The 24,704-nt window shown below is 49.7% G+C and overlaps 1 protein-coding gene across 4 annotated transcripts in view; it reads left to right on the top strand.

Annotated features, from left to right (window-relative positions):
* The first annotated feature begins 10,707 nt into the window (after positions 1–10,707).
* The window catches only part of GABBR1 (gamma-aminobutyric acid type B receptor subunit 1), a 29,013-nt gene continuing 15,016 nt past the window's right edge, over positions 10,708–24,704 (top strand). The window contains exons 1-11 of one of the 4 annotated variants that reach the window (XM_044928333.2): positions 10,708–10,766; positions 11,342–11,426; positions 12,136–12,339; positions 13,072–13,257; positions 14,618–14,638; positions 16,147–16,307; positions 19,660–19,794; positions 20,174–20,344; positions 21,391–21,492; positions 21,920–21,985; positions 22,429–22,620. In XM_044928333.2, coding sequence (XP_044784268.1) covers positions 11,342–11,426; positions 12,136–12,339; positions 13,072–13,257; positions 14,618–14,638; positions 16,147–16,307; positions 19,660–19,794; positions 20,174–20,344; positions 21,391–21,492; positions 21,920–21,985; positions 22,429–22,620 — 1,323 coding nt within the window. In that variant the 5' untranslated portion in view covers positions 10,708–10,766. The other 3 variants (XM_025266978.3, XM_025266975.3, XM_044928339.2) reach the window with 3 other exon arrangements.

Raw genomic sequence — 24,704 nt, 5'->3', positions numbered from 1 at the left:
TTGAGTTGGTGATGCCATCCAACCATCTTATCCTCTTTGCCTCCTTCTCCTCCTGCCTTCAGTCTTCCCTCAAATCAAGGTTTTTTTCCATTGAGTCAGCTCTTCACATCAGGTGGCCAAAGTATTGGAGCTTCAACTTCAGCATCAGTTCTTCCAATGAATATTCAGGGTTGATTTCCCTTAGAATTGACTGGTTTTATCTCTTTGCCGTCCAAGGGACTCTCAAGAGTTTTCTCTAATACCACAATTTGAAAGCATTAATTCTTCAGCACTCAGCCTTTTTGGTCCAACTGTCACATCCGTACATGACTACTGAAAAAACCAGAGCTTTGTGCTATACAGACCTTTGTCAGCAAAGTGATATCTCTGCTTTTTAATATGCTGTCTAGATTTGTCATAGCTTTTCTTCCAAGGAGCAAGGGTCTTTTAATTTCGTGGCTGCAGTCAATGTCCGTAGTGATTTTGGAGCCCAAGAAGAACATCTGCCTGTTTCCATTTTTCCCCATCTATGAGTGCCTCCTACATTTGTTACTTTACAGGCAAACATTCATTTTCTTGGTCTTCCTTTCTCTTTGAGGCCTGGATCATCCTATAGTAACACTTATGTACTTACACTGTGTCAGGGTTTCAGTCGTATAGAGTGCTTTATGTTGTTTGAACCTCATAATTATTTAGCAAAGCAAATGAGTGAGGGTAGAATTTTTTTCCATTTATAGTTAGAAACTAGGGATCAGCAATGTCAGGTCACTTGCTCATATCGGGTGCTATTTGCTAGGGTGCTGTTGCTGGCCGATCTGATTCTTTGATTCCAGGTTGGTTTTTCTTTTTCTACTTCAAATTCTTTTCTCTTTTACTTATGTTTTGCTGCCTTTCCCTCATCTAAAATAATTCCCTAAATTATATCGCCTGTGAAGCTGTCTCATAACTGAGAAAAGTACAGACGTGACATATCTTATATTTCAAGTCTTTCTTCTTTCTCCTCCAAGCAAGGAAGCATAACACTTGACTCTCTTTTTGTTCTCCTCCACCAAAAAAATACATGTAAAAAAAGATGATGTATAAATAAACAAAATACATAAATGCACCTCACAATATGGAAGAAAAATGTTCTTGTAAACTATGTTCATGTAAATTGAACAATTCATATTTTATTAGATAAATCTGAAGTCTAAATTTATTCTATTCTAAATATTTTTGCAATAAATCAGTTCTAGTTCTAACATTCTTTTTGAGCTCACCTGAAGAAAGCTATATCTGCTGCCCGCCTCCCCACAAATAAAAGTAAACCAATTTCCTGAAAAAAACAAAAACAAAAACAAAAACAAAAAATGAAAAACCAACAACAACCACATGCAACCTAAGGCTGCAGTATCTCCCAGATAGACTTTGGAGATTGCATGACCCCTCAGTGCCCACAGGAGGAAATTACTCAGGAGTTAAAATCAAGAGAAATGGTTGGGGACTTCCTGGGTGGTTCAGTGGTTAAGACACCACCCTTCCAATGCAGGCAGTGCAGGTTCAATCCCTGGTGGGGGAACTAAGATCTCACTTGCCAAGCGGGTGGCCAAAAAAAAAAAAAAGGTTGTAAATGCGCAGCCCATCCTAGTTGCCCTTCTCTTTTGAGCCATTTCATCCTCCTTCCCAACCAGTGCATCCACATTCCTCCCTCCACATTAATCTCGTTTACCTTGTGCTCTTTCCTCATAGGCCCCTAGAGTAGCAGCTACATCATTACCCCCAGTCCCCTCAGTAACATGTTGGTAAGAAGATAGGAAATTCAGGGATACTTGCTATTTAAAAATTTTCCCACAATGGCTTCAGTTGGTTTGGGTTTAGGGAGGGAGACTTCAAAGGGTGACTGTTCTCAGATTTAGGACAGTGAGCACAAGAGGAGGATGAAACAAGACACCCTGTCTTGCCTGCCGGCGGCTTGACAGCAGCCAGGGACAATAGGGTCACCAGTCCTTTTCCCAAGGTCCACTGGGTCTCCCTCTTCTTTTCATTTGTCCCCTTCCCCTGTCCTACTTGTAATTAAAGAGACAGAATAAAAATGTGCTCCAGATACAGAGAGATGATCTCCACCTTTGTCCCTATTTCACAGCAGCATCCTAGAATAAGACCAAGAAGACTGATCTTTGGAAGGGCACCTTCCTTAAGAGCAGCAGAAAGGGCAGGAGGACCAGCTTCCCAGTAGCATCTTACTGTACTAGCAAAGTACATGGACCTCCATGAGTGCTGCCATGTGGGTGAAAACTTATACATCACCAGAAACTATACCTAAAATGCCATTAGAGGAAATTCGAGGGTGATGGGAAATGAGCAGAGATCCTGTCAGGCTTAATACTGGTGAGGAAGCTTCAGTTTACTAATCCAACTAGAATGGGCTATGCACCTTTGCTAAGTCACTTCAGTTGTGTCCAACTCTGTGTGACCCCATAGACGGCAGCCCACCAGGCTCCCCGTCCCTGGGATTCTCCAGGCAAGAACACTGGAGTGGGTTGCCATTTCCTTCTCCAATGCATGAAAGTGAAAAGTGAAAGTGAAGTCACTGAGTTGTATCCGACCCTCAGCGACCCCATGGACTGCAGCCTTCCAGGCTCCTCCGTCCATGGGATTTTCAAGGCAAGAGTACTGGAGTGGGGTGCCATTGCCTTCTCCAGGGCTATGCACCTACTGGACACTAAAGGAAGGGTATGGGCATCCCAGCACCATGGACCACATAACAACAGCACCTGCAAATAAGGCAACTAAGGAGACATATTTGAGTTGTGTGCATGGACTGTCCCATGGACAGTCTTCTGTCCCAGGCAAGAATACTGGAGTTGGTTGCCATTTCCTTCTCCAGGGGATCTTCCTGACCCAGGGATCGAACCTTTGTCAACTGCATTGGCAGGTGGATTCTTTATTGCTGAGCCATCTAGGAAGCCCATAGCTAAAAGGAAACATCTCAGAAAATACTGGAGAAGTCTTCCTGAAGAGGGACCCTGCCTGTGTTCCTGCCAATCCCCTGGCTCTGTCTATGCTCAGGTGAATCTACTCCTAACAGAAATCTTACTCATGTAATGTTTGCCCCAGTGGTTCCATCCACAGCAGCATGGCTGATACACAGAGGACTCCCAGGGAGTCAGACCCCTGGGTGCTTTCAAAATACCTCCCACAGCTGGTCATCAGGCTGAGCAGGGTCTTTGGAGTCAGATAAACAGATGTTCTGATCTCAGCTTATTATGTGTGAGACACTGGGCAGATTATTAAATTCACTTGCTTCTCATTTTCCCAGCTTATAAAAATGAAAATTATATCTATACCAGAGAATGTTATAAGGAGCAAGTGAGACAGTAAAGTAAGTAAATCATACAGCTCCAAACTGTTAATAATACAATAAATGCTATTATTGTGATCCTGTAACTCACAGGATGGAAAGACCTACATGTATGGAGGGTGTGTCACCATTATGACCCATGGAAGAAAGTACCTATTTCACCAATACCTGCAAGGTCTTTGACAAACTACAGAGACCATGAAGAGGACTTCCCTGGTAGCTCAGCTGGTAAAGGATCGCTTTCAATGCAGGAGACTCTGGTTTGATTTCAGGGTTGGGAGGATCTCCTGGAGAATGGATAGGCTACGTACTCCAGTGTTCTTGGGCTTCCCTGGTGGCTCAGACGATAAAGAATCTGCCTGCAGTGCAGCAGACCTCGGTTCGATCCCTGGGTTGGGAAGATCCTCTGGAGGAGGGCATGGCAACCACTCCAGTTTTCTTGCCTGGAGAATCCCCATGGACAGAGGAGCCTGGCGGGCTACAGTCCATGGGGTCACAAAAAGTCGGACACGACTGAACGACTAAGCACGCGAAAAACGCAATCAGGCCAGCATGGTTGGAGCATGGTGAGTGAGAGAAGGAAGGACCAAAGGCCTGGGTTTGTTGCCCAGCTCTGCTATTTATTGGCTGTGTGACCTTGGGGAGTTCATTTAGACTTTCTGAGCAGCAGTTTTCTCATCTGACAAATGGAGATATTACCACACTGAAGCAGTTGAAAGGATTAAGAGAGATAATGTGAGTACTTTGTAAATGATACACCAATAAGGTATTATGTTTCCATGCTACTCTAAGTGTAATAAATACTGAAAGCATCTGAAGGTGTGGATGAGTCATGTTGGTTTTTAGAATTTCAGAATGATGTCTTGGAATAATAGGGAAGAGTTAAAACTCAGCAGGTGTTTGTTTACTCTAGGTTGCTAAAAGCAGAGCTTGCTTCACAGCTGTTCGAGGCTTTCTTTCTGCTAGGCTTTGAGTGGTATGGTATGATTCTCTGGACCAGCGCAGGACCCATCTGCCCCACTGTGGTAGGGTCATGGTTTCCATATAGGGCCTTTATGGAAATCCTCAGTGGTGTTTTTATGGTATAGTCATGGTGGTGGTAATTTAGTCATTAAGTCATGTCTGACTCTTGTGACCTCATGGACTGTAGCCTGCCAAGCTCCTCTGTCCATGGGAGTTCCCAGGCAAGAATACTGGAGTGGGTTGCCATTTCCATCTCCAGGGGATCTTCCCAACCTGGGGATCAAACTCAGGTTTCCTGCGTTGCAGGGAGATCTTTATGGACTGATCCACCAGGGAAGCCCTGTTTCTATGGTATTTCCATAAGCAGAATTTCTAGTCTGTATGTATACACACACACGCACACACACACACACACATAACTGAATCACCAGAAACTAATGCAACATTGTAAATCAACTATACTTCAATAAAAATTAAAAAATAATAAAAAATTAGTTCCAGTCTGTTGCCTCAGATGTGTTCATTTGACTCCTAAAAACATCTATTTGTAAATATTTTCTGATACTTATGGGTTCTACACAACCTTTTCTGTAATTCCAAAATCCACAATGCTCTGAAAACCAAAAATTTTGTTTCTAAATTCATTTGGTGGCAAAACCTGGCTTGACTCGCCTCCGTTTTGTGGCAAAGCCAGAGGTAAAGCTGTTTATGGTCTTTACTCAACCTAGTATTAAGAGTCATGCATTTTACTGCAGAAACATAATTGTGCTTATTATGGGCTTGAGACCTGGATATACATATCAAATAATGGAGTTTTCAACATTCTGTGGTTTCTAATAGAAAAATCTGGGTGATGTGTCTTTTTACTCTGAATATTATTTGGTTAGTGTCCTAGAGTGCTCCAGTACTTTGGCCATCTGATGCAAAGAGCTGACTCATTTGAAAAGACCCTGCTGGGAAAGATTGAGGGCAGAAGGAGAAGGGTATGACAGCGGATGAGATGATTGGATGGCATCACCGACTCAAAGGACATGAGTTTGGGTAAACTCTGGGAGTTGGTGATGGACAGGGAGGCCTGGCATGCTGCAGTTCATGGGGTCGCAAAGAGTCAGACACGACTGAACGACTGAACTGAACTGAACTGAGTGTCCTAGAGTGCTTAGCATTAGTGAGAATCATGATAGATATGTGAATTGGATATTTCAGAAGAGAAAAGTCTGTTACAGCAAAATGAACAAGTAGAATCTCTACCAACCAATTTCATACATGCATTCTGATGCATGTGCTTTTTGAGATGGTGTGATTAATTATGCATACCTGGTGTCTATTCATACCTGGTGTAGATACTTAATTATATATATTTAATTAAACATGATACTTCCTTATCTTAAAATCCTTAAAAATCCAATCATCTCATAGTTCCATGAGTAGAAATACTTACCAGATTTGTTTGTGAGAACAGAATATTTTCTCGATCTGCTAACCTGACCTCATATACCTTTTATAAGAGAGACAAACTAACCACTGCCTTTTTTATTGCTTAGGTTAACCTAGCATTTCATTACATTGTGTTCATTCATTATTATAGAAGGGCTTATTTATGGAGAAATTATTTGCAGAGGTAACTCACTGTGTCACCCTTATAATCTGGTCACTACTGGCCCAGAGCTGCTGAGAGACAGTGGTCCCCATGACCTCAGAGCATCTTGTGGGTACGGGAGGTAAGTACTGGGCCAGACATTTACAATGTGGCTTTTTAATTTCATTGAAGTTTTGTGAATTCCTGATTGGATTCCCATGTATATGCCTGAGTGAAGCCCAGCATGCAAATAACTTGTGTTTGAATTTTAAATCTTTGTCCTATACATTTTCTAAACAGCAAGAGTTGTGCAGGACAGAAAACCTAGCCTGAAGGTAATGTGCTGCTGCTGCTGCTGCTAAGTCGCTTCAGTCGTGTCCGACTCTGTGCGACCCCATAGACGGCAGCCCACCAGGCTTTCCGGTTCCTGGGATTCTCCAGGCAAGAACACTGGAGTGGGTTGCCATTTCCTTCTCCAATGCATGAAAGTGAAAAGTGAAAGTGAAGTCGCTCAGTCGTGTCCGACTCTAGGGACCCCATGGACTGCAGCCTACCAGGCTCCTCCGTCCATGGGATTTTCTAGGCAAATGTACTGGAGTGGGGTGCCATTGCTTTCTCTGGAAGGTAATGTAAGAAGGTACAAATATCCTCCCTTCACACACTGACTGCTGCTGCTTCAGATGGGAAGACAGAACTGAAATGCAGTGTGATCTTTGATGAAGAATACCTTGGGGTGAGAGTTGAATGAGAGATGTGCCTTGAAACTAAGTCTGGATTCACTGGAAAGTCTTTGGAAATGAAGTAAAAGACTTGGAATTCAAATATTGGCTCTGCTGATTCTGTAGCTCAGTATCCTCTGATTTGCTTCTTAACTTCCCTAAATCACAGTTTACTTTCCTCCAAAATTAAAACTTCCTTTGTGGCTCAGCTGGTAAAGAATCTTCCTGCAATGTGGGAAACCTGAGTTCGATCCCTGGGTGGGTAAGATCCCATGGAGAAGGGAAAGGCTTCCCATTCCAGTATTCTGGCCTGGAGAATTTCATGGACTGTATAGTCCATGGGGTCCCAAAGAGTTGGACATGACAGAGCGACTTTCACTTTCACCTCTCACAAAATTAAAACATTGCCATCTATTTTGCATTGTTGTGTGAAAATTATATTAGATGCCCCAGGAAAGCATCTAGAAGATCATCAATTAACTGAGGTACTTTGGAGAAGGCAATGGCAGCCCACTCCAGTACTCTTGCCTGGAAAATCCCATGGACGGAGGAGCCTGGTAGGCTTCAGCTATGGGGTCGCGAAGAGTCAGACATGACTGAGCGACTTCAGTTTTACTTTTTACTTTCACGCATTGGAGAAGGAAATGGCAACCCACTCCAGTGTTCTTGCCTGGAGAATCCCAGGGACAGCAGAGCCTGGTGGGCTGCTGTCTATGGGGTCGCACAGAGTCGGACACAACTGAAGTGACTTAGCAGCTTGGTTAATATGTTTTTAGGGCTTACGAGGTGCTAAGTTCTGGGCTTTTTCCTCTTAGGGCTGGACAGAACATGACGCAGATGAAATGAAAGAAACTGGAAGTATGGGAAATAAAATGAACATGGAAATTGGTCAGGTAATTGGTTATGGAAATTCTCAGTTAATCTGAGTGGGAATGCCACTGTCTCTATAAAAAAATAGTCCAAAACTGAGAAAACTGCCTTTGGTGTTGCCAAAGGCATAAAGAATACAGGAGCGATGAAAGGATGGAATCAGGTCTGAGGACTTTTCTGGAAGAGATGAGTTCTGAGCTGGATGTGGAAGAAGGAAGTGGATTGACTGTGGGGAGGAGGGGTTAGGATACTCAGCTGTGACTGGGGAAGGACCTCAGTAAATCCCTGAGGAATATGGACCAGGAAGCTGGGAAGCCATATTGGAGAGTACAAAGGTGTAAAAGGAAGACTTGCAGCTACTGTTGGAAAAAGGTGAGTGCTTTGTATAGTGAATATAATTGGAGCCTCTCTCCACACCCTCAGATGCCTCTGCCCATTGAATAACAGATATTGGCTAGACTGCTTCAATATGCCTTTGAAGGTTAAAAAACAAAAACAAAAACAAGTATGATAAAGGTAATATGTGTAAAACATTTGAAAAAAAATTGAACCAATATGACCAAAAAAATGTATCTAATAATTTTATGGCCCGAGAGGTAATCATAGCTAATATGTGGATGTATTTTCTTTCAGCTTTTAAACACATGTATACCACAATTGTACACATTTTGTATTCTGCTTCCCCCCTCAAATTTGCTTATTTTCCCATGTAAATGTCATTAAACACTCTTTTAAACATGTTTTTTTTATAACTATTCCTTTGAATGAATAACATTCTAATTTATTGAATCAACATTCTGTGATTTGGACATTAAATTAAAGTTATTTCCTTTCTGGGCTAGCATCAGCAGTGTGGTGATAAATATCACCAAGATAATTTTCAATTTCATAGAATCTTAGCCTCCTCTTTTCTGAGGGGTGGGGGATTCCGTCCTTCCACCTTCTTCAATTCAGTGTAGTAAAGGACTCAGGACTTCAGGGAAAGAGAGACACGTTTCCAGAGTGAGAGATTAGGGAATTCCCCAGTGCTCTCATTGTCTAGTTACTGGGCTCGATCCCCAGTCAGAGAACTATGATCCCACAAGCTGTGCATTCGTCAAAAAAGAAAGGGAAGACTAGATGAGGACCTTTTGGGCTTCTGGGAGAGTTCCTACTCAGATGCTCCCCTACAGGAAGGCCCTGCTGGGAGTGGGGAAGGTGTCCTCTGGGCTCTCAACCTTGCCAGGACCAAGAAAGAGCATGGAGACCAGACAGCTGACCTAGCCCATAGACACAGTAGAGTAAGGAAATTCTTCTTTCAAAGCAGTCTAGGAAAATTCTCATCCATATGATTTTTTTTTTTTTTTTTTTTTTTTGCTGCTGCCAATAACTTGACACCCACATTTTTGATTCTGCCTTGCTGAAAAAACAGCACGTCTTTAGAGGAGGGGTCGCTATCATTTTGAGAGGTTAGAAATCCTGCCCCTCTCTTTTCTTCTCTTTTGCCCTTTTTTGTAGCTCAGCAGATCTCAACCACTCCCTAAAGGACAGTTTGAAAATTTGTGGGCTTTCTTTTTGTAAGTGATGGAGGGGGTCACCGAGGGCCCTAATGGGTACGGCAGGGGAACAAGACATCCTTCAAAGTATAGCCTGCAGAGTGAAGAGCTGTCCTTCCTCCAGATTCTCAAGTATCCCCTAGGACCTTCATGTAGGTGATAACTTGTATTTAATTATCTGAGCCTAGAATTTAATACAGTTAAAAAAGCGACTTTAATATACAATGAACTTTCTAGGAATGCAATTACAGTTCTGTGTGAATTCAGGGAAGATTGACTTTGCTACCAAGAGTTGTTCAACATTTTGTTAAGTCACTTCATTGATGGCAACACGCTGGAGGTAGTTGAGTCACCAACTCAGCACCTGTATCAACCGGCGTTTGTAGCAGTTCCAGCCCTGTGATTCTATGGATAAGTGCTAGCATCTGCCTACTTCGTCATGACTTCAACACTCACACGTTAAAATACTGTTTATGTTCTTTTACTACAAATTACTTTTTTTTTTCTTATGCTACAGTCAGGGAAGCATTTTTTTTTTTTTAAAGTTCTGTGTGTAGGTAGGTTATTTCCTTTATGAGTTTCAATTCAGCATAGTAAAGGACTCATGACAAGATGTTTGAAGGGCTGAAGGTTGAGAACTTCAGTTCTAATCAGTCTCATAGTATTTAGCTTTTCCCCACCCCTTCCCAGGACAAGTCAGAAAGAAATCCCTCCCCTCCACCCCCCAACCCGCCGCACAAAAGAGCCTTCTGTCTCCTCTGGCAGCCCAAACTCATCCCCATGAGCCATACACACACGTGTGCGTGCACACATGCACATTTCTTCCTCCACCAGACAGACAATAGCTTGGAGCCTCTGGAACTGTCAAAAGGCCTGCACTTGCCCCGCTGTCTCTAGAGCGCCCAGTTTTTCCTTAGTCAAGAAATATTGATTGCTAGGCCCTGCTGGAGCGGAGATAATGCTGGCTTCTGCCCACTTGGAGGTTCTTTATTCTCCGGTCTTTTTTCTGTCTTTTCCCCCCAACCTACTTCAATTTCTCTCCTTGACGTTACCCTCCCCGTCTTTTGCTTCCAGTCCTCCCTCTGCGTTCCCTCCCCCGGCAGGCGAGTAGCCTCGCTGATGGACCCGCGGAGTCGCTCTGGTCTCCAGCTCCGTCTTCTCTATCCAACAACTCCTGTCGCGCTGAGGTGGCTCCCGGCCTTCACCCCCGCCCCTCCCCGCCCCTCCCCGCCCCTCCGCTGTCTGACCCTGGCTTCTCCTTTCTCTCCCACCCGTCTCGTCCTGCCCCCGGTCGTCGGCTTCAGCCTCTTCCGTCTCACCCCGACCAGGGCTGCTTCTCTTTGTGCAGCCGTCTTTCTCCACCTGCATCCCAGGCTCCCTGTCTCAGTGCCAGCTCCTCGGCTTTTGGCTCGGGCCCCCTCGCCCCCTCCCCAGCTCCCAGTGGTCTGGCCCGCGGGTCCCCGTGCGCTTGTGTGTGCCGGTGCACCGGCGCCCCTCTCCCTTACCTCCGAGCCCCGCTCCCCCGCCGCCCGCCCCCCAGCGCTGTGGGCGGTCCAGGGCGGGGCCGGGATCCGGGGCGGCTCCCGGGGTTTGGGTTGTGGGAGGTGCCCTCTCCCCAGTCTCCCCCTCTTCCCCCCGCCCTGTCTCCTCCCGCACCCTCCTTCTTCCCTCCGCCCGGGAGCTTTCCCGGTCCCCGGCGCCGCCTCCTTCCCTCCCGGCTCCCCGCTCCCGCGGCCGCCGCCGCCCCGGGGAAGGAGAGACGGGGGTGGGGTTTGGGGGAGGTGAGACCGGAGGGAGAGACCCTGGCCGGGCTGGAAAGCGGATTCGCGGGGAGGAGGGTCGGGAGGAGGGGAAGGTGGAGCAAGGGAGGAGGGGGGAGCCGGGAGGAGCGGCCGGGCCTGGGGCCTTGAGGCCCGGGAGAGCCGGGGAGCCGGGCCGGCGCGCCGAGGTAAGAGCCAGGGCCCGGGGGAGGCCGGGCTTGGAGAGGGGCGCGCGGGGAAGGAACGAGCCGGGGGCTGGGGGGCCGGAGGAGCGGCGGGGAAGGGAACCGGGAGCCGCGAGGCTGCCGATCCGGGGAGCGCGGGGCAGCCGGGCTCGGGCGAGCCGCCGGGGCCCGGGGAGAGGAGGTGGTGAGAGGTGGAGTCCCGGGAGGGTGGGGGGGCCGAGGGAGGCAGGAGGAGGGTGGGGACAGGCTCTCTCTCCTCCTCTCCCCCAACCCCGCGCCGGGCTCCGCCCCCGCCTCCTCCGCGGGGCGCTCTCCCGGTCCCCGGGCTGAGCCGGGTCGGAGCCCGCGAGGCGACCGGAGGGAGGCCAGGCCGCCTCCCGGGTCCAATCCTCACTGCCGCCTCTCACTCAGATGCTGCTGTTGCTGCTGCTGGTGCCGCTCTTTCTCCGCCCCCCGGGCGCGGGCGGGGCGCAGACCCCCAACGCCACCTCTGAAGGTGCACCCTTCTCCGGCGACCTCGGGCACCCCACCACCCCACTCCCCCTTTCCTTGCATCCCCCTACTCTCGCGTCAGCCCTACACGGCATCGGGGCCTGGCAACCCCGTCTGCTCAGCCCCACTTTACTACTCCTGACCTCCTTTCCATCATCCTTCATTATTACCCAGCACCCCCTTTCTCTGCCCCCTATTACTACACTAGGCCACCTTTTGTGACCCGCATTGTCCTCCACCCCCCCTCCCCTCCCCCGCCGCTCTTTCCCGGGCCCACATTGCTATCTCAGTTCCGCTTTTTCCTTGGTCCTACATTGCTGCCCAGGTGGCCTTGGAAGACACCCCTCTCCTCTCATCCTCATTCAACCAGATTCTCCTTTAGTCTTTTCTTACCAAGCTCATTTGCATATCATACCCTTTCATAATTTCTTACTTTTCTCCATTACCCCAACCAGCATCCTTCCCTTCCCACTTGTGGGCTCCCAGATAGCCTTAACCCTGGCCCATTCCGCTGTGCCCTTTAGCCCAAGGCTCCCTACTCCTCCCCTCTCCCACCCTCCAGCACCTCATCCCAGCACCTGTCCTCCACCTGCCCCCTAGACCCCGCCCTACGCTCCCCTGCCTCCGGCTCCTGACTCTGCCTTTTCCTCCCCCCCCCCCCCCCTCCCACCACCATCCTTCCCTTTCTCTCTCCCTGTGGACTCAACCCCCAGGTTGCCAGATCATACACCCGCCCTGGGAAGGGGGCATCAGGTACAGGGGCCTGACTCGGGACCAGGTGAAGGCTATCAACTTCCTGCCCGTGGACTATGAGATTGAGTATGTGTGCCGGGGGGAGCGCGAGGTGGTGGGGCCCAAGGTGCGCAAGTGCCTGGCCAACGGCTCCTGGACAGATATGGACACGCCCAGCCGCTGTGGTGAGTAGCCTCTCAAAGCCCCTCCCCTTTTCGGGCCAATTCTTCCTGCCTCAAACTTGGCATCATTGCTGGCAAGTCAGCACTTTAAATCCAGTGTAACTAAATTCACAAGTACATTTATGAAATGACTACTATGTAAAAGGGACTTTGTTGTGTGCAATTGCAGGCAGTAAAGTTAGCAGCCTGCAGGTTTCATTTCATCCTCCCGTCATTAGGCCACTGACCATCTGAGGAAATATCTTGTGAGTTAGTCTTTTTGAGGATTACCAGTGGCAGTTTATGCAAAAACGTTCTAAAATGATTTCATCCCATTTTGGAATACCTGTCTCCAGTGGAGAGACCAGTACCCCCCCTCACCCCGCTCAGTTAAAACCCAGTTTAACTGGAGTATAAGCCAACTATAATAAGGCAAATCTGATTGTGCATCTAAAGTTACATACATCTACACATCTCAAAGCCAGACAACCGCCCACTTTGAAGAGATCCCATTTTATGTGCTTATAGCTCCATCTTGGGTTCCTATGATGGAAATGCTGTTTCTTTCTTTTCTGAATGTAGATGCTTACAGGGTTAAGGGCGGACTGGAAACTAGAGAAGCTATCTTTTTAATACCTGATTTCTGGCAGAGTAGGATGCTTGTGGACTCAAACTCAAAGCTGAGCCCCCTCCCTCTCTCTAAGGGGAAGGAGCCTTCTTCAACTTGCCTCTCTCTTTATTTTCCTGTCTCCACAGTCCGAATCTGCTCCAAGTCTTATTTGACCCTGGAAAATGGGAAGGTTTTCCTGACGGGTGGGGACCTCCCAGCTCTGGACGGAGCCCGGGTGGATTTCCGATGTGACCCCGACTTTCATCTGGTGGGCAGCTCCCGGAGCATCTGTAGTCAGGGCCAGTGGAGCACCCCCAAGCCCCACTGCCAGGGTGAGGGGAACAGCTGCCTGCATGCAGCGGATGAGGACGCTTGTCAGAGGATGGGAGCGGGGTGGGAATGGGTGGTGGGGAGAACAGGGTGCTTTGGGGAGGCAGAGGTGAATGCTCCACTCTTTCCTCCATCCACTTGCCTCAGACTTCCTCCTGAAGTTCCCCATTTCCACTTTATGCTGAGGGCTTCCTTCTTTTACCTTTCCCTTGTTAATATCTTTCCCATGCTTTCAACCCTTGGGTCTCACATTTTCTTCTTTCCTTTATGAATCTCACCCTCCATCACCCTTCTTAAGATTCAAATACTACGGTTTCCCCCAGCCTCAGTCCCTTTCTGTAAACTTAACATTTCCTATGCATGATCCTCTTCTAGAATTGATCTCTCTCCATTCATTATATGCCTGAATTATTGTAAAGACTCAGCAATAAACCATATGTCATATTTAGAAAAATTAATAAGATTGAAAAGAATATCCAGGGTGGAAAATTATCAGAGTAAAAGTTAAAAGACTTCAAAGTGGGGGCAGAATTGTCAGAACATTAAGAACAATCCAGGGATGGGGAAGGAAGAGGACAGTCTTTTTTCTATACTTCCCAGACAACCTCCATCATTCCCCAAGGGAATCTGTTTTGTGTCCATTACCTGTTTCTCCATCTGGTTCTGCAAACTTCCCACTTTCCTGGGCTCCCAGATTCTCCCTCTGCAATCTTCTCTCCTGGGATGTAGGCATACCTCACGCTTCCTCTACCTTTGTAGACCCTCTGCCTCTCGAGATGCTTCGACCTGGCTTTCCTCATTTTAATTATTCTGTTTGTGGTTTACCACTCCATTCTGGGAAGTGGGAGTCCCATCCAGGGATGAATTAACTATGACGCTAACAAAATTTAAGCTCCAGGGTTTCTTACGCAGGCCTCTTCTTGTGCTCGAAAAGAAAAACGTAGAGGGTTTAATAATGTGTTCACGTGGTCACAGGGTTTTGTAAAAACTGCCAAAGTAAGATATTTTAACAACAGTAGCTTCAAGTCAATCGCATTTGTAATTTTTTTTCTCTTAAAGAGAGACCCCCAAATTTTATAATATTTAGGCTCCACAAAACCAGGATCTGCCCATGTCTTAGCTGTTGGCACTCCTGTCTCATATTCTGTTGTCCTATGAAAAATAAAAGAAGAAAACCACAAATCCTGACCCACAGCCCCACTTGCTCTTATTCCCAGGCACCCTCCCCCTCAGAAACGCAGGCTTCTGCTCCCCTCTGGTCTTCTTCGGCATGGACTGGTGTGGGAGGGGGCTGGGGATCAGGCCTGGGAAGCCGGGCGCCACTGGTAACTCTTCTCTGATCCCCGTCTTTCCTGCTGCCAGTGAATCGAACGCCACACTCAGGTGAGATCAGAAACCCTCATCGCGTGCACTGCAATCCTCTTACCCCTCACACTTCACCCTCCACCTCCAGGGATTCTGCCCCTTAGGTTGTGGGTTCTCATCCTCCCCATCCCTGCCCCACCTTCCCCTACTCACCCCAGTCCCCAGTACGCGGCCGGCCCTTTCTTTCCCTACCTGTTTCCAGCCTCCAGTCCCGGTTTTCTGAGAGGCTGCGGTCCCTCCCATCTCCCTGCCTGGCTGCAACCCCCTCGGCTCCGCCTCCTCCAGACTCCGCTTCTGCCAAATGGCAGAGCCCCAGCAGGGGGCGGCAGAGTGCTGGGAGACCCGGAGCATCCACCTCGCCTGCCCCGGTGGGGTTCCTTCCGACCTTCTCTGGAACCTTTCCTGCCTGCCCCCTTACTAGGATTTCACCTGCTGACTCCATCAGCCCGGCCCACCCATATCACCCACTGCCAGGCCTCACTCTCCCACATCCTTCCCTTCCCTACGCCCTTTCCTACGCCCTTTCCCTTCTCTTTCATCTCAGTTCCTTCTCCCCCCACCCTTTCTCTGTCCAGACTCTGTCCACCCAACTCCTTGTTCTCTTGCTCTGTCCCCATCATCCGCACCCCCCACCTCCACGCCCTTTACCCCAGCCTTCCCCTCCCAGCTCTCCCTTTCTCTCCAAAAGCGTTCCCATCGCCCTCTTCCCCACCCCTCAGCCCTTCACCCCATCTATTCACACCCCCATTAAGACACTCAGGTGCCAGCCACTTTTCTCTCGCGTCCGTCTCTCGTCCTCGCGTCTCCATCCCTCGCCCCTCAGAGCTTCAGCCTCCCGCGGTTCCCTCCGCCCACCCCGCCCTCCTGGCACACCCCTTGCCCTCTTTCCTCCTTCCCGAACGTTCCCTTAGGTTGGGACCCTCCCCTTCCCCGTCCGTCCCTGTCACCCTGGGGGTCGCGGCCCCCTCTCCTCCCCTCCCCTCAGACTGAGGTTCCCTCAGCTGCTCTCGCCTCGGCCCCCGCCCCCTGCCTCCCTCCCCAACTCGGTCCCCCCACCCCCTCCCCGCCGCCGCGCGCCGCCCGTGACGTCAGAGCCCCCTCCCAGCCCTGCCTCTCCCTCCTCCTCCCCTCGGTCGGTCAGTCAGTCCGCGAGGAGAGTCCGCGGTGGCGGCGGCGGCGGCGGTGGCGGGAGCCAGAGCCGTGGGGGCCGTAGGAAGCCAACCTTCCCTGCTTTCCCGAGACCCTATCTCCCTCCTCCGCACAAAACCAGGGATGGAGGCGCCTCCCCGAGAGCCCCTCAGCAGCCCTCCCCAGGAAAAGTGTCCCCCCTGAGCTCGTCCCCCTCCGCAAGCAGCTCCCACCCCCTCGCCCGCCCCCTGCCATGGGTCCGGGGGCCCCCTCTCCCGGGGTGGGGTGGCCACTGCTGCTCCTGGTGGTGCTGGCGGCGGGGGTGACTCCGATGCGGGCCTCCCACTCCCCTCATCTCCCGCGGCCTCACCCGCGGGTCCCCCCGCACCCCTCCTCAGAACGGCGCGCTGTGTACATCGGGGCGCTGTTTCCCATGAGCGGGGGCTGGCCGGGGGGCCAGGCCTGCCAGCCCGCGGTGGAGATGGCCCTGGAGGACGTGAATAGCCGCAGGGACATCCTGCCGGACTATGAGCTCAAGCTCATCCACCACGACAGCAAGGTAGCCCCGGACAGGGGAGTGGGTGGGTGGGGGGGTGGAGGCTGGGTGGGGGCAGGGGGCCTGCTGCACGTGCCTTAGTCTGAGCCGCTTCTGCGATTGCCAGGCAGACCCCTCCTATGTGTGACTAGCTGGAGATAGGCGGGGGATGTGGGAGCTTGGGGAGAGTGGCAGAGGCTGGAGGTTCAAGATGAGGGTCTAGGGGATCGAGGTGGTTAATCACGCTGCAAGGCAGACCTTTCTGTTCTCCGAGACCTCTGGAAGTGCCCAAGTCGGGGGTAGCTGGAGAAACTGGTGATGGGTTTAGGGAACAAGCTGATCTGGTTCCTCCTGGGAGTAAACTAACCCTGGGGTGGGTTGGGGGATGGAGGGAATGGAGCTGGATCAGGGGTTTACATTTACCATGGTAACAAGGTAAATCTTGGCAGCAGGTTGGAGCGGAAGGAATAGGGACCCAATCAGGAAAATGTTGAGGGACTTGAGTGCTCTAGTTTATTTATCACAACAAACAGCACGGAAGCTTGGGTCCCCACCTGACTCTTTCTCATCCCTTCATCTGCAACCCTGTTGTGGATTCCTAGATCGTGGAATTGTTTTGTGGTCTACTGTAGTCAGGAAGGCTAATGGTCAAGAGATGGGCAGAGGCGCTAGGAAAAGGAAGGGGATTAGAGGTCTACACAGGAGCCCCCACAAGAGCATGGGGATGGCAAGAAGTCAGAATGCAGGGAGGAGAAAGAACAGGAAAGAATGGCAGTGGGGGAGGGGGGCCAGCAAGAGGAGTGGTGACAGCCTGAGACCCTGGGATGTCTTGTGGAACTTGGCTCTTGAGTTTGACTTCCCTGCAGCATTGTGGCCTTTTAAGATGTGAGAAGGGAAATGGAATGTAGGGTTAGGGAGAGGGGGAAGTGGGAGAGGGGAAAAGGTCCAGGGGTAATAGGGGATAGTTCTGTAAGATTCCTTTCCCACCCCAATCCCCCCATGAATGACTAGGAGTATGGGGGAGGATGTGGCCCAGGCAAGCAAGGTGATTTGGGATCTCAAATCTATCATTTCTCCCAGAAGGCCCCAGAGACTTAAGGGTTTGGGGGAGAGTGAAAGAGCACAGGGGTGGGTGAGCACCTGGTGATCTTACACCTGGGGTGGACTGGGCATTTATAGTCATTCTTTAGAACAGCAGTGTACACCTAGAAATACCTGTGTGAGGGAGGAGGGGGCAGAGGTGGGGCTGAAGATGGGATGCTTGAGTAGGAGAGGGTACAAGGACTCTTCTGGAACTTTGAATCTCTTCTGACACTTTCACAGTGATTCTCAAACTTCAGTGTACCTAAGCCTCACCAGAGAAGTTTGTTAAGAATCCAGATTCTAACTCCTCGGTCAGGGATGAGTCCCAAGGGTCTGCATTTTCACCAATAAAAATCTTATGTGGCTAACCCCAGGATGCCTATAGGAAGGGTAGCAGGACACAGGAAAAGAACTAGTTAGTGTAGGAGAGGCAGGACGAGAAAGAGGGTCAGATCCCATGGAGGAGTCAGTTTAGAAGAATGGTAATTGGCTATGGGAGTGGGAATCTGGGGAGAGGGACAGGGAGGGATGGGTGCAGGCTTTAGGATAAGGGATCGTGGGGAGCTAGGGGAGCCCTGGATGAGAGCTCCAACTCATCCACCATGACAGGTGATTCCCTGGAGGTGTTGGGGAGCAGATGGGGACCTGAGAGAAGGGAGATGGAGGAGAAAATAGCAGAGGCGGCGAGGGGGAGATGAAAAGGCAGACAAACTGGAATGTGTCGTTTCCTGCCTGCAAATCCGGATCCTTGCTCCTTGGGAGAGAGAGGAAAGGAGAGAGAGGAAGACAGATCTGGTCTATTGGGGAGAGGGTGAGAATCATGTGGCCAAGGGAGTGTGCAGTGATGGATAGAGTGTGGAAGGGGGAAGGAGTGCAAGGGAAGGTAGGGAAGGAAACAGGAAACAGAAGGAAAGACATTAGGGTCCTGGACATTGTCCTGTTTGTCCGTATCTTATGTGTTCTTATATGTCCTCATGGTTCCTAATAACCTCCCCTCAGACAAGAAAGGGAGGGCCACTGAGGACCCTTGGGAGAAGCTGGGGGCAGGATCTGGAGTGATAGATGCAGGAAGCTGGGACGTGAGGATGGTAAAGATACACAAATATGCCCAAGTGAGAGGGATGCAGAACCTTCAAAACATGCAGTTGAGCAGACACTGAACGCTGCCCTTAGCAGGGGTAGGCCTGGGTGGGCAGCAGGGAGTTTCTATGGGCCAGCCTCCCCTGACTCCCCCTTCTCCAACTTCCCACCGTGTCCCAAATGTCAGGCCTCAGTGGGAAGTGAGCAGGCCCTAGGGGGCCTTCTTTATTTCCTTCTACTTGCCCTGCCCTCCGTCACCCTCCCCAGTCCTCCTGTCTGTCCCCTCTGCCCTGGCTCCCCACTGGCTTCCATTTCTTCCCCCCTTCCTTTGGGGCTCCAGCAGCTTCTGAAATGTCATATTTCAGCAGGAGGGGAACAGGCAGTGGGAGCCCCACGGCTGGCTGTTCCTCCCCTCACTTCCCCTCCACCCCTCGAGCTCTCTGCATTGTTTACTTTCCCAGCTCTGTCCCTCTCTTGCAGGCACCCCTGAAAGCATCTGGTTTCTCAAGCATCCCATTCTATTTATTCTCCCCAGCTCTTCCCTCATCCTTCTTTCTCCCCACCCCCTTCTGCCCCTGAAAGTCTTTTTTCCCAATGCACCAAATGTCAGAGCCCAGCAGGAGGGCATGAATCCACTGAGCCAGGACCCCCTGGGGGTCTGTCCCTGTTCTCTCCTGTTTGTGTGTCTTTAGCCCTGAAAAGAGAAGAGGGAGGAAAAAAAAACTAGCAGGTGGGAGAGGGAGTTTGCAGAGGTGAGGGAGGACTTTTCATAATATGGTTTTCAAAAGGCTGTCTGGGGACTTGGGGGAAAATTTATTCATATTCCTGCAGACTCTTTTCTACTCACAGGTGTTTGGAGCATAGAAACCTAAGGAAAAGGGGAGGGGGTCGTCGAGGGAAGGTGGGCTAGGGGGTGTCTGAGGATGCGCTGAGAGGAGGGAAGGCAGTGTTTGCATGCACACTGGCAGAGGGCATGCAGGAGAGGGTGCGGGTAAGGTGCCAGGTGGGAGGCAGAGAAGGGTGTTTCACGAATGAGGGGAAAGGAGACTCAGGAAAGAGAAGAAATGGAGATAATGAGAAGAGATTCAGCACGGGGATGGGTAACTAGGCAAGTGACTAGGTTGTTGGGGAAAAGAAGAGAGTAGGAATTGCAGGGAGGGGAGGAGCCCTGGGGGAGCTTCCCATTACCCCCTCCATCCTCGCCCTTGTGCAGTGTGACCCGGGCCAAGCCACCAAGTACCTGTATGAGCTGCTCTACAACGACCCCATCAAGATCATCCTCATGCCTGGATGCAGCTCCGTCTCCACGCTCGTGGCTGAGGCTGCCAGGATGTGGAACCTCATTGTGGTATGCGGGGCCCTGAGGGCCAGAAGGTGGGGCTGTCCCCTCTTGGGCCATTTACAAAAGAGGGGGGTGTATTGAGGACCACAGTGGCCATGCTTCCAAAATCAGAGTCCTTTGGAGACCTGAGCTAGTTGGCCTGCTACCAGCAGTGGCCTGACAGGGCTGCAGCTGACCTGCTCACCATCAGAAGGAATGGAAGGCAGATGAGTGAAAGGGTACCCTGAAGGAGGGGGCTTTTGAGAATCACTTTTCCTTGGGCAGAAGTAGGGAAGCTTGGTGAGAGTGAGGGAGAGAAGCCCAGAGGCAGGGAAGGGTGGAAGGAGCTCTCTTAGTGAGGCTGCCAGGAACACACTGGGACAGAAGGCTGTCCCTCCTCTCGTAGCTTTCCTACGGCTCCAGCTCACCGGCCCTGTCGAACCGACAACGCTTTCCTACCTTCTTCCGAACTCATCCATCGGCCACACTCCACAATCCCACCCGGGTGAAACTCTTCGAGAAATGGGGCTGGAAGAAGATCGCCACCATCCAGCAGACCACCGAGGTCTTCACCTCGGTGAGGATGGATGGGGTGATGGGTGGCTGGGCTCAAATCCCAGCCCAGAGGGATGCGACACGGGATTCTTTTTGGGGGCAAAGACCTTGGTTCTTTATCAAGAGAGGACACATTCTGAGTGGGCTAAGTGCATGTTCTTCCTGTAACCAGAGGAGTGAACCAGCTGGGTTTTCAGGACCCTCTCCAACTTTTTGATTTTAGGATCTTTAATTTTTCCCTGCTTTGATGCCTCTATCCCCCAGACAGATAGACTCCAAGCAACCCAGTTCTATTAAAGTAGGTTCATTTTAAAGTTGAAGTAAGATGAGGGAGAGAATATGAAACTAGAACCTGGGGAGGTAGTAGATTCCAGAGGCTCTCCAGGGGAGGTGGTGGGCGTGTGTGATGGGAAGAGAGGGAATAGAGAGGGAGCCAGGGGGGAGGGAGAAAAGAGAGAGGCAGACAGACACATGCATGCACGTGGTTCCTAATTGACGCGGAGGTGCAGACATGCAGGGAGAGGTGGAGGGGGAAAAGGGAGACTTGAGGGGAGTAGAAAGGAAATACCTGGCTCTTTACCCGAAGAAGACAGTCTGCTCCCTCTCTTTAATTCTATTCTTTGGGTCCTCTATTCACTCTCGTGTTCGGTGACTCTTTAATCCTCCCCCAACCTTCTCAGTGACTCAGGACATTCTCTGATCCTTTTGTCTATCTGCCCACTTGCCTCTTGAGGTTGACATCATCCTGCCTAGACCAGACTCTGCCTTGTCTTTTCCTGGTTCTTCTGTTTTCCTTTCCCCAATTTTTGCTGTCAGGCAGGGGTGGGGTGATGGGGTGACTTCCCTGGACTCAGAGCCTCAGGAGGGATTCACCAAGCACCTTCCCAGCAGGAAACCATGTCCTAAGACCCCAGAAGCTCTCCTTCAAACTCTTCCCACAGGGGACAGAGCTGTTGGTTCAGAACCGCTCTTCCTTTGTTCTGAGTATGTGGTCCCAGGCGACACCTCCAGGCTTTACTCCACTGTGCACCCTGTGCTTCCTCTGTTTGTTCCTCATCCCCTCCCAAGACTCTGGACGACCTGGAGGAACGGGTTAAGGAGGCTGGAATCGAGATTACCTTCCGTCAGAGTTTCTTCTCGGATCCAGCTGTGCCCGTCAAAAACCTTAAGGTGGGCTGGTGGGGGCTGGTGGGCCCAGCCTGTAAGGGTCTGGGTGGGGGGAACAGTAGTGGGTGGGAAAAGAGGCAGACAGGGATGGGTTGGATTTTTTTTTTTTTTGGTATTGAAATATAATTGACACACAATGTTGTATAAATTTAAGAAGTGTAATGTGTTGATTTGGTACATTAATCTATTGCAGTTTGATTACCATTGTAGCATTAGCTAACACCTGCATCAAGTCACATAATTTTGATTCTTTGAGGCATAAGCATCTCCCGGGGAAGGTTAGCTTCATCCTGTAGTTGACATTTATCCACTACTCATCAAACAGACCCCTGCACTGAGTGCCTTGGGACAGGAAGTCAAAGCTGTGAAAGTGCTTGCCTTGGCCCCTTCCTGCATCCCTCAGGAGCTCTATTCTTTCTCCATTTCATAGCGCCAGGATGCCCGGATCATCGTGGGACTTTTCTATGAGACTGAAGCCCGGAAAGTTTTTTGTGAGGTGGAGTTGGAATCTGAGAAAGGAGGGGTGCTGGGTGGGCTCTTTGCCTTGGGTGTCTCCTGGGCTCTCCTCTTTGCCTCTCTGAGCAAATGATCAGAGGATAAGATTAATGAGAAATTCCTGTCTGTTGGCTCTGACTCCACATCTTGGCCTCTCACACACGTGACACTCTCTCCGGGTCTCATTTTCCTATCACTTTGTGTTTCCAGAGGAGCCGGAAGAATCTCATCTTTCCTGTCTGGCTGGAAATGGCCACTCAGAAATAGAGGCTGGGAGACACTTAGAAGGAGAAGTAGTTGAACCTTCCCCATTACCCCCAGACTTGTAGATTTCTCTTTTCAATGCTCTGCTTTTCTCTGAATCCAAAGAGGCTGAATAGTGTCATGTGAGATAAGACAAAGCAATGAAACGAAGACCCAGCCCCACTCCTCCTCTGCACTCAGGTGTACAAGGAGCGGCTCTTTGGGAAGAAGTATGTCTGGTTCCTCATCGGGTGGTATGCTGACAATTGGTTCAAGATCTATGACCCATCCATCAACTGCACAGTTGACGAGATGACCGAGGCGGTGGAGGGCCACATCACCACTGAGATCGTCATGCTGAACCCGGCCAACACTCGCAGCATTTCCAACATGGTGAGTGTGTGAGGACTTAGAAGGTGACCCCTGGGCAGGAGGAAGGGACTGAGGGAATCTCTTAGGTGGGGAGCAGTTATGGGGCTTGGAGGTTTAGGAGGGCAAGGGGCCTCTGCTCACCCTCAACTTGTGCATTGTGTTTTCTATGGATTCCATCTCTGCCATGACTTCCTTGGGCAGGAAAGAGGGACTTAAGAGAGTGGTACATTCAGTGGGCCCCTGATGAGTTGCAGGGCTGTTCCCATGGAAACAAGGAGCAGTTGGCAAGAAGTCAAATGAGGGAGAGGTATTAATGACAATATAGATGCTGCATCTGCAAGCACACCTTTATAGGAGCGCTGTTCCTGGGCAAAAATTTATTTTATTTTCTTGGTGACTTCAGAGCACTTTAGAGTTGCTTAATATTCACTCTTGATTGATACTCAATTAGCTTGGCTCCTGATGCTTTTTAAAAAATGATTTTCTTTTAGAATTTTAAATGCAGAAGGGATTTTTGAAATCAGTTAGCTGCAGATAGCTGGTTAGTGACAGACCTTGGGCTAAAAGACACACTGGTTGATGTGGGAATCAGCCTAGAGGTGAGGGGCACAAGTGGGTAGGGTGTGGTGTGGTGGGGAGCCTCCTTTCTGGTTCAGGACTGCACTAAAGAGTATGAGAGTCTTGGCTGAGCTTGATAGGGAAACCTATGTGTCTGCTTATTATTCAGGTATAGCCCCAGATCTGGAATACCTGCCTTGGAGAGCATTCTAGGAGCACGTGAATAACTGTAAAACCATATAAATATCTTATTTATTTTTTATTTTTTTGGCCACACTGCGAGGCATGTAGGATCTTAATTCCTGGATGAGGGATTGAACCTGTGGCCCTTGCATCAGAAGTATGGAATCTTAACCCCTGGACTGCCATGGAAGTCCTGAGAATGTCTTATCTTTTTAAAATGCTGTAGTAATAATCACTTTTATATAGTAAACCAGGAGCTTAGACACATGATTTCAGTGACTCTCATAGTGATATTCTGATGTAGATTTTTCATTTCTATCTTATAGACCAAGAAATTGAGACTCAGAGAGGTTAAGTGATTTATCACAGGTCACCAGCTGCTGAGTGGTGAAGCTGGAATTGAATTCTAGTTGAATCTAACTCGAAACCATCTGCTCTGTCACCTCCCATGGAAAACCTTGAAGTCTCACTAAAAAGCTTGCCCTTATATCAGCTAACACTGTTTAGCAGATGACAGTTCTTGAGCAAGAGAGAGATAAGATTCAGGAAGTTTATTCTGGCAGTGGATTGTGATGGAAGGGTCAGTTGCTATGTGTACTTTAATCATGGATACTGTGCTGTGACATTTTCAAGGGATCTTGTTGAAAAATTATGATAGAAAAATTCTGCTATGTCGTTTCCATGTAGATCACCTGAGAGGTGAGTTGTCCTGAGACCCTGGGGAAGTAGAGGAGGTGGTAACTGAAGCCAGAAAAGCTGGTTGGTGCCCTGAGCCCAGGACCTGCCAATAGTGCCTTCTGCCCCTCTGCCCTGATAGGAAACAGGGATTTGATTGGGCATATATAGGCCCCTGGGCTTTTGAGTTGGAGGATCTCTTTCTGACTCTTGGTCTCTAGAGAAAGATGGTGCCTGCCTTTGAGGTCTAGAGGTATTGCTAGGCCTGCTTGATAGCCTAAAATGCCAGATGAAGAGGCCAAGATTTTTCAGAGTGTAGAAGCCATCTTAATAATTAACTAGACACAAGGTTATAGATGGATCAGATAGGACCAAGAGAAGTGGATCAGAATCAAGGATGGAGCCTACCACCCAGAATGAAGGAGATTTAGAAGAAAAGCAGAGTTGCCTTCTCTCTGTAAGGAAGGCCTTGCATTTAGATCAATAGTTCTCAAACTTTAGCCTGTATCAGAACCATGACTGGGCTCTTCCCTTGGAAGTTCTGATTCAGTGTGTCTGGAGTGGGACTGGAACTTAATACATTTCAACAAGTTCCCTGAGATGTTGATGCTACTGGTCTGGGGACCACACTTTGAGGCCTGGTAGTGCGGTGTTTTTCAATCAGAGGTTGCAGTATTTAGGGGAAGTTT

This window comes from Bubalus bubalis, chromosome 2 (assembly GCF_019923935.1).
Source record: "Bubalus bubalis isolate 160015118507 breed Murrah chromosome 2, NDDB_SH_1, whole genome shotgun sequence".
Classification (NCBI taxonomy): domain Eukaryota; kingdom Metazoa; phylum Chordata; class Mammalia; order Artiodactyla; family Bovidae; genus Bubalus; species Bubalus bubalis.
This window is presented reverse-complemented; position numbering and strand designations above follow the sequence as displayed.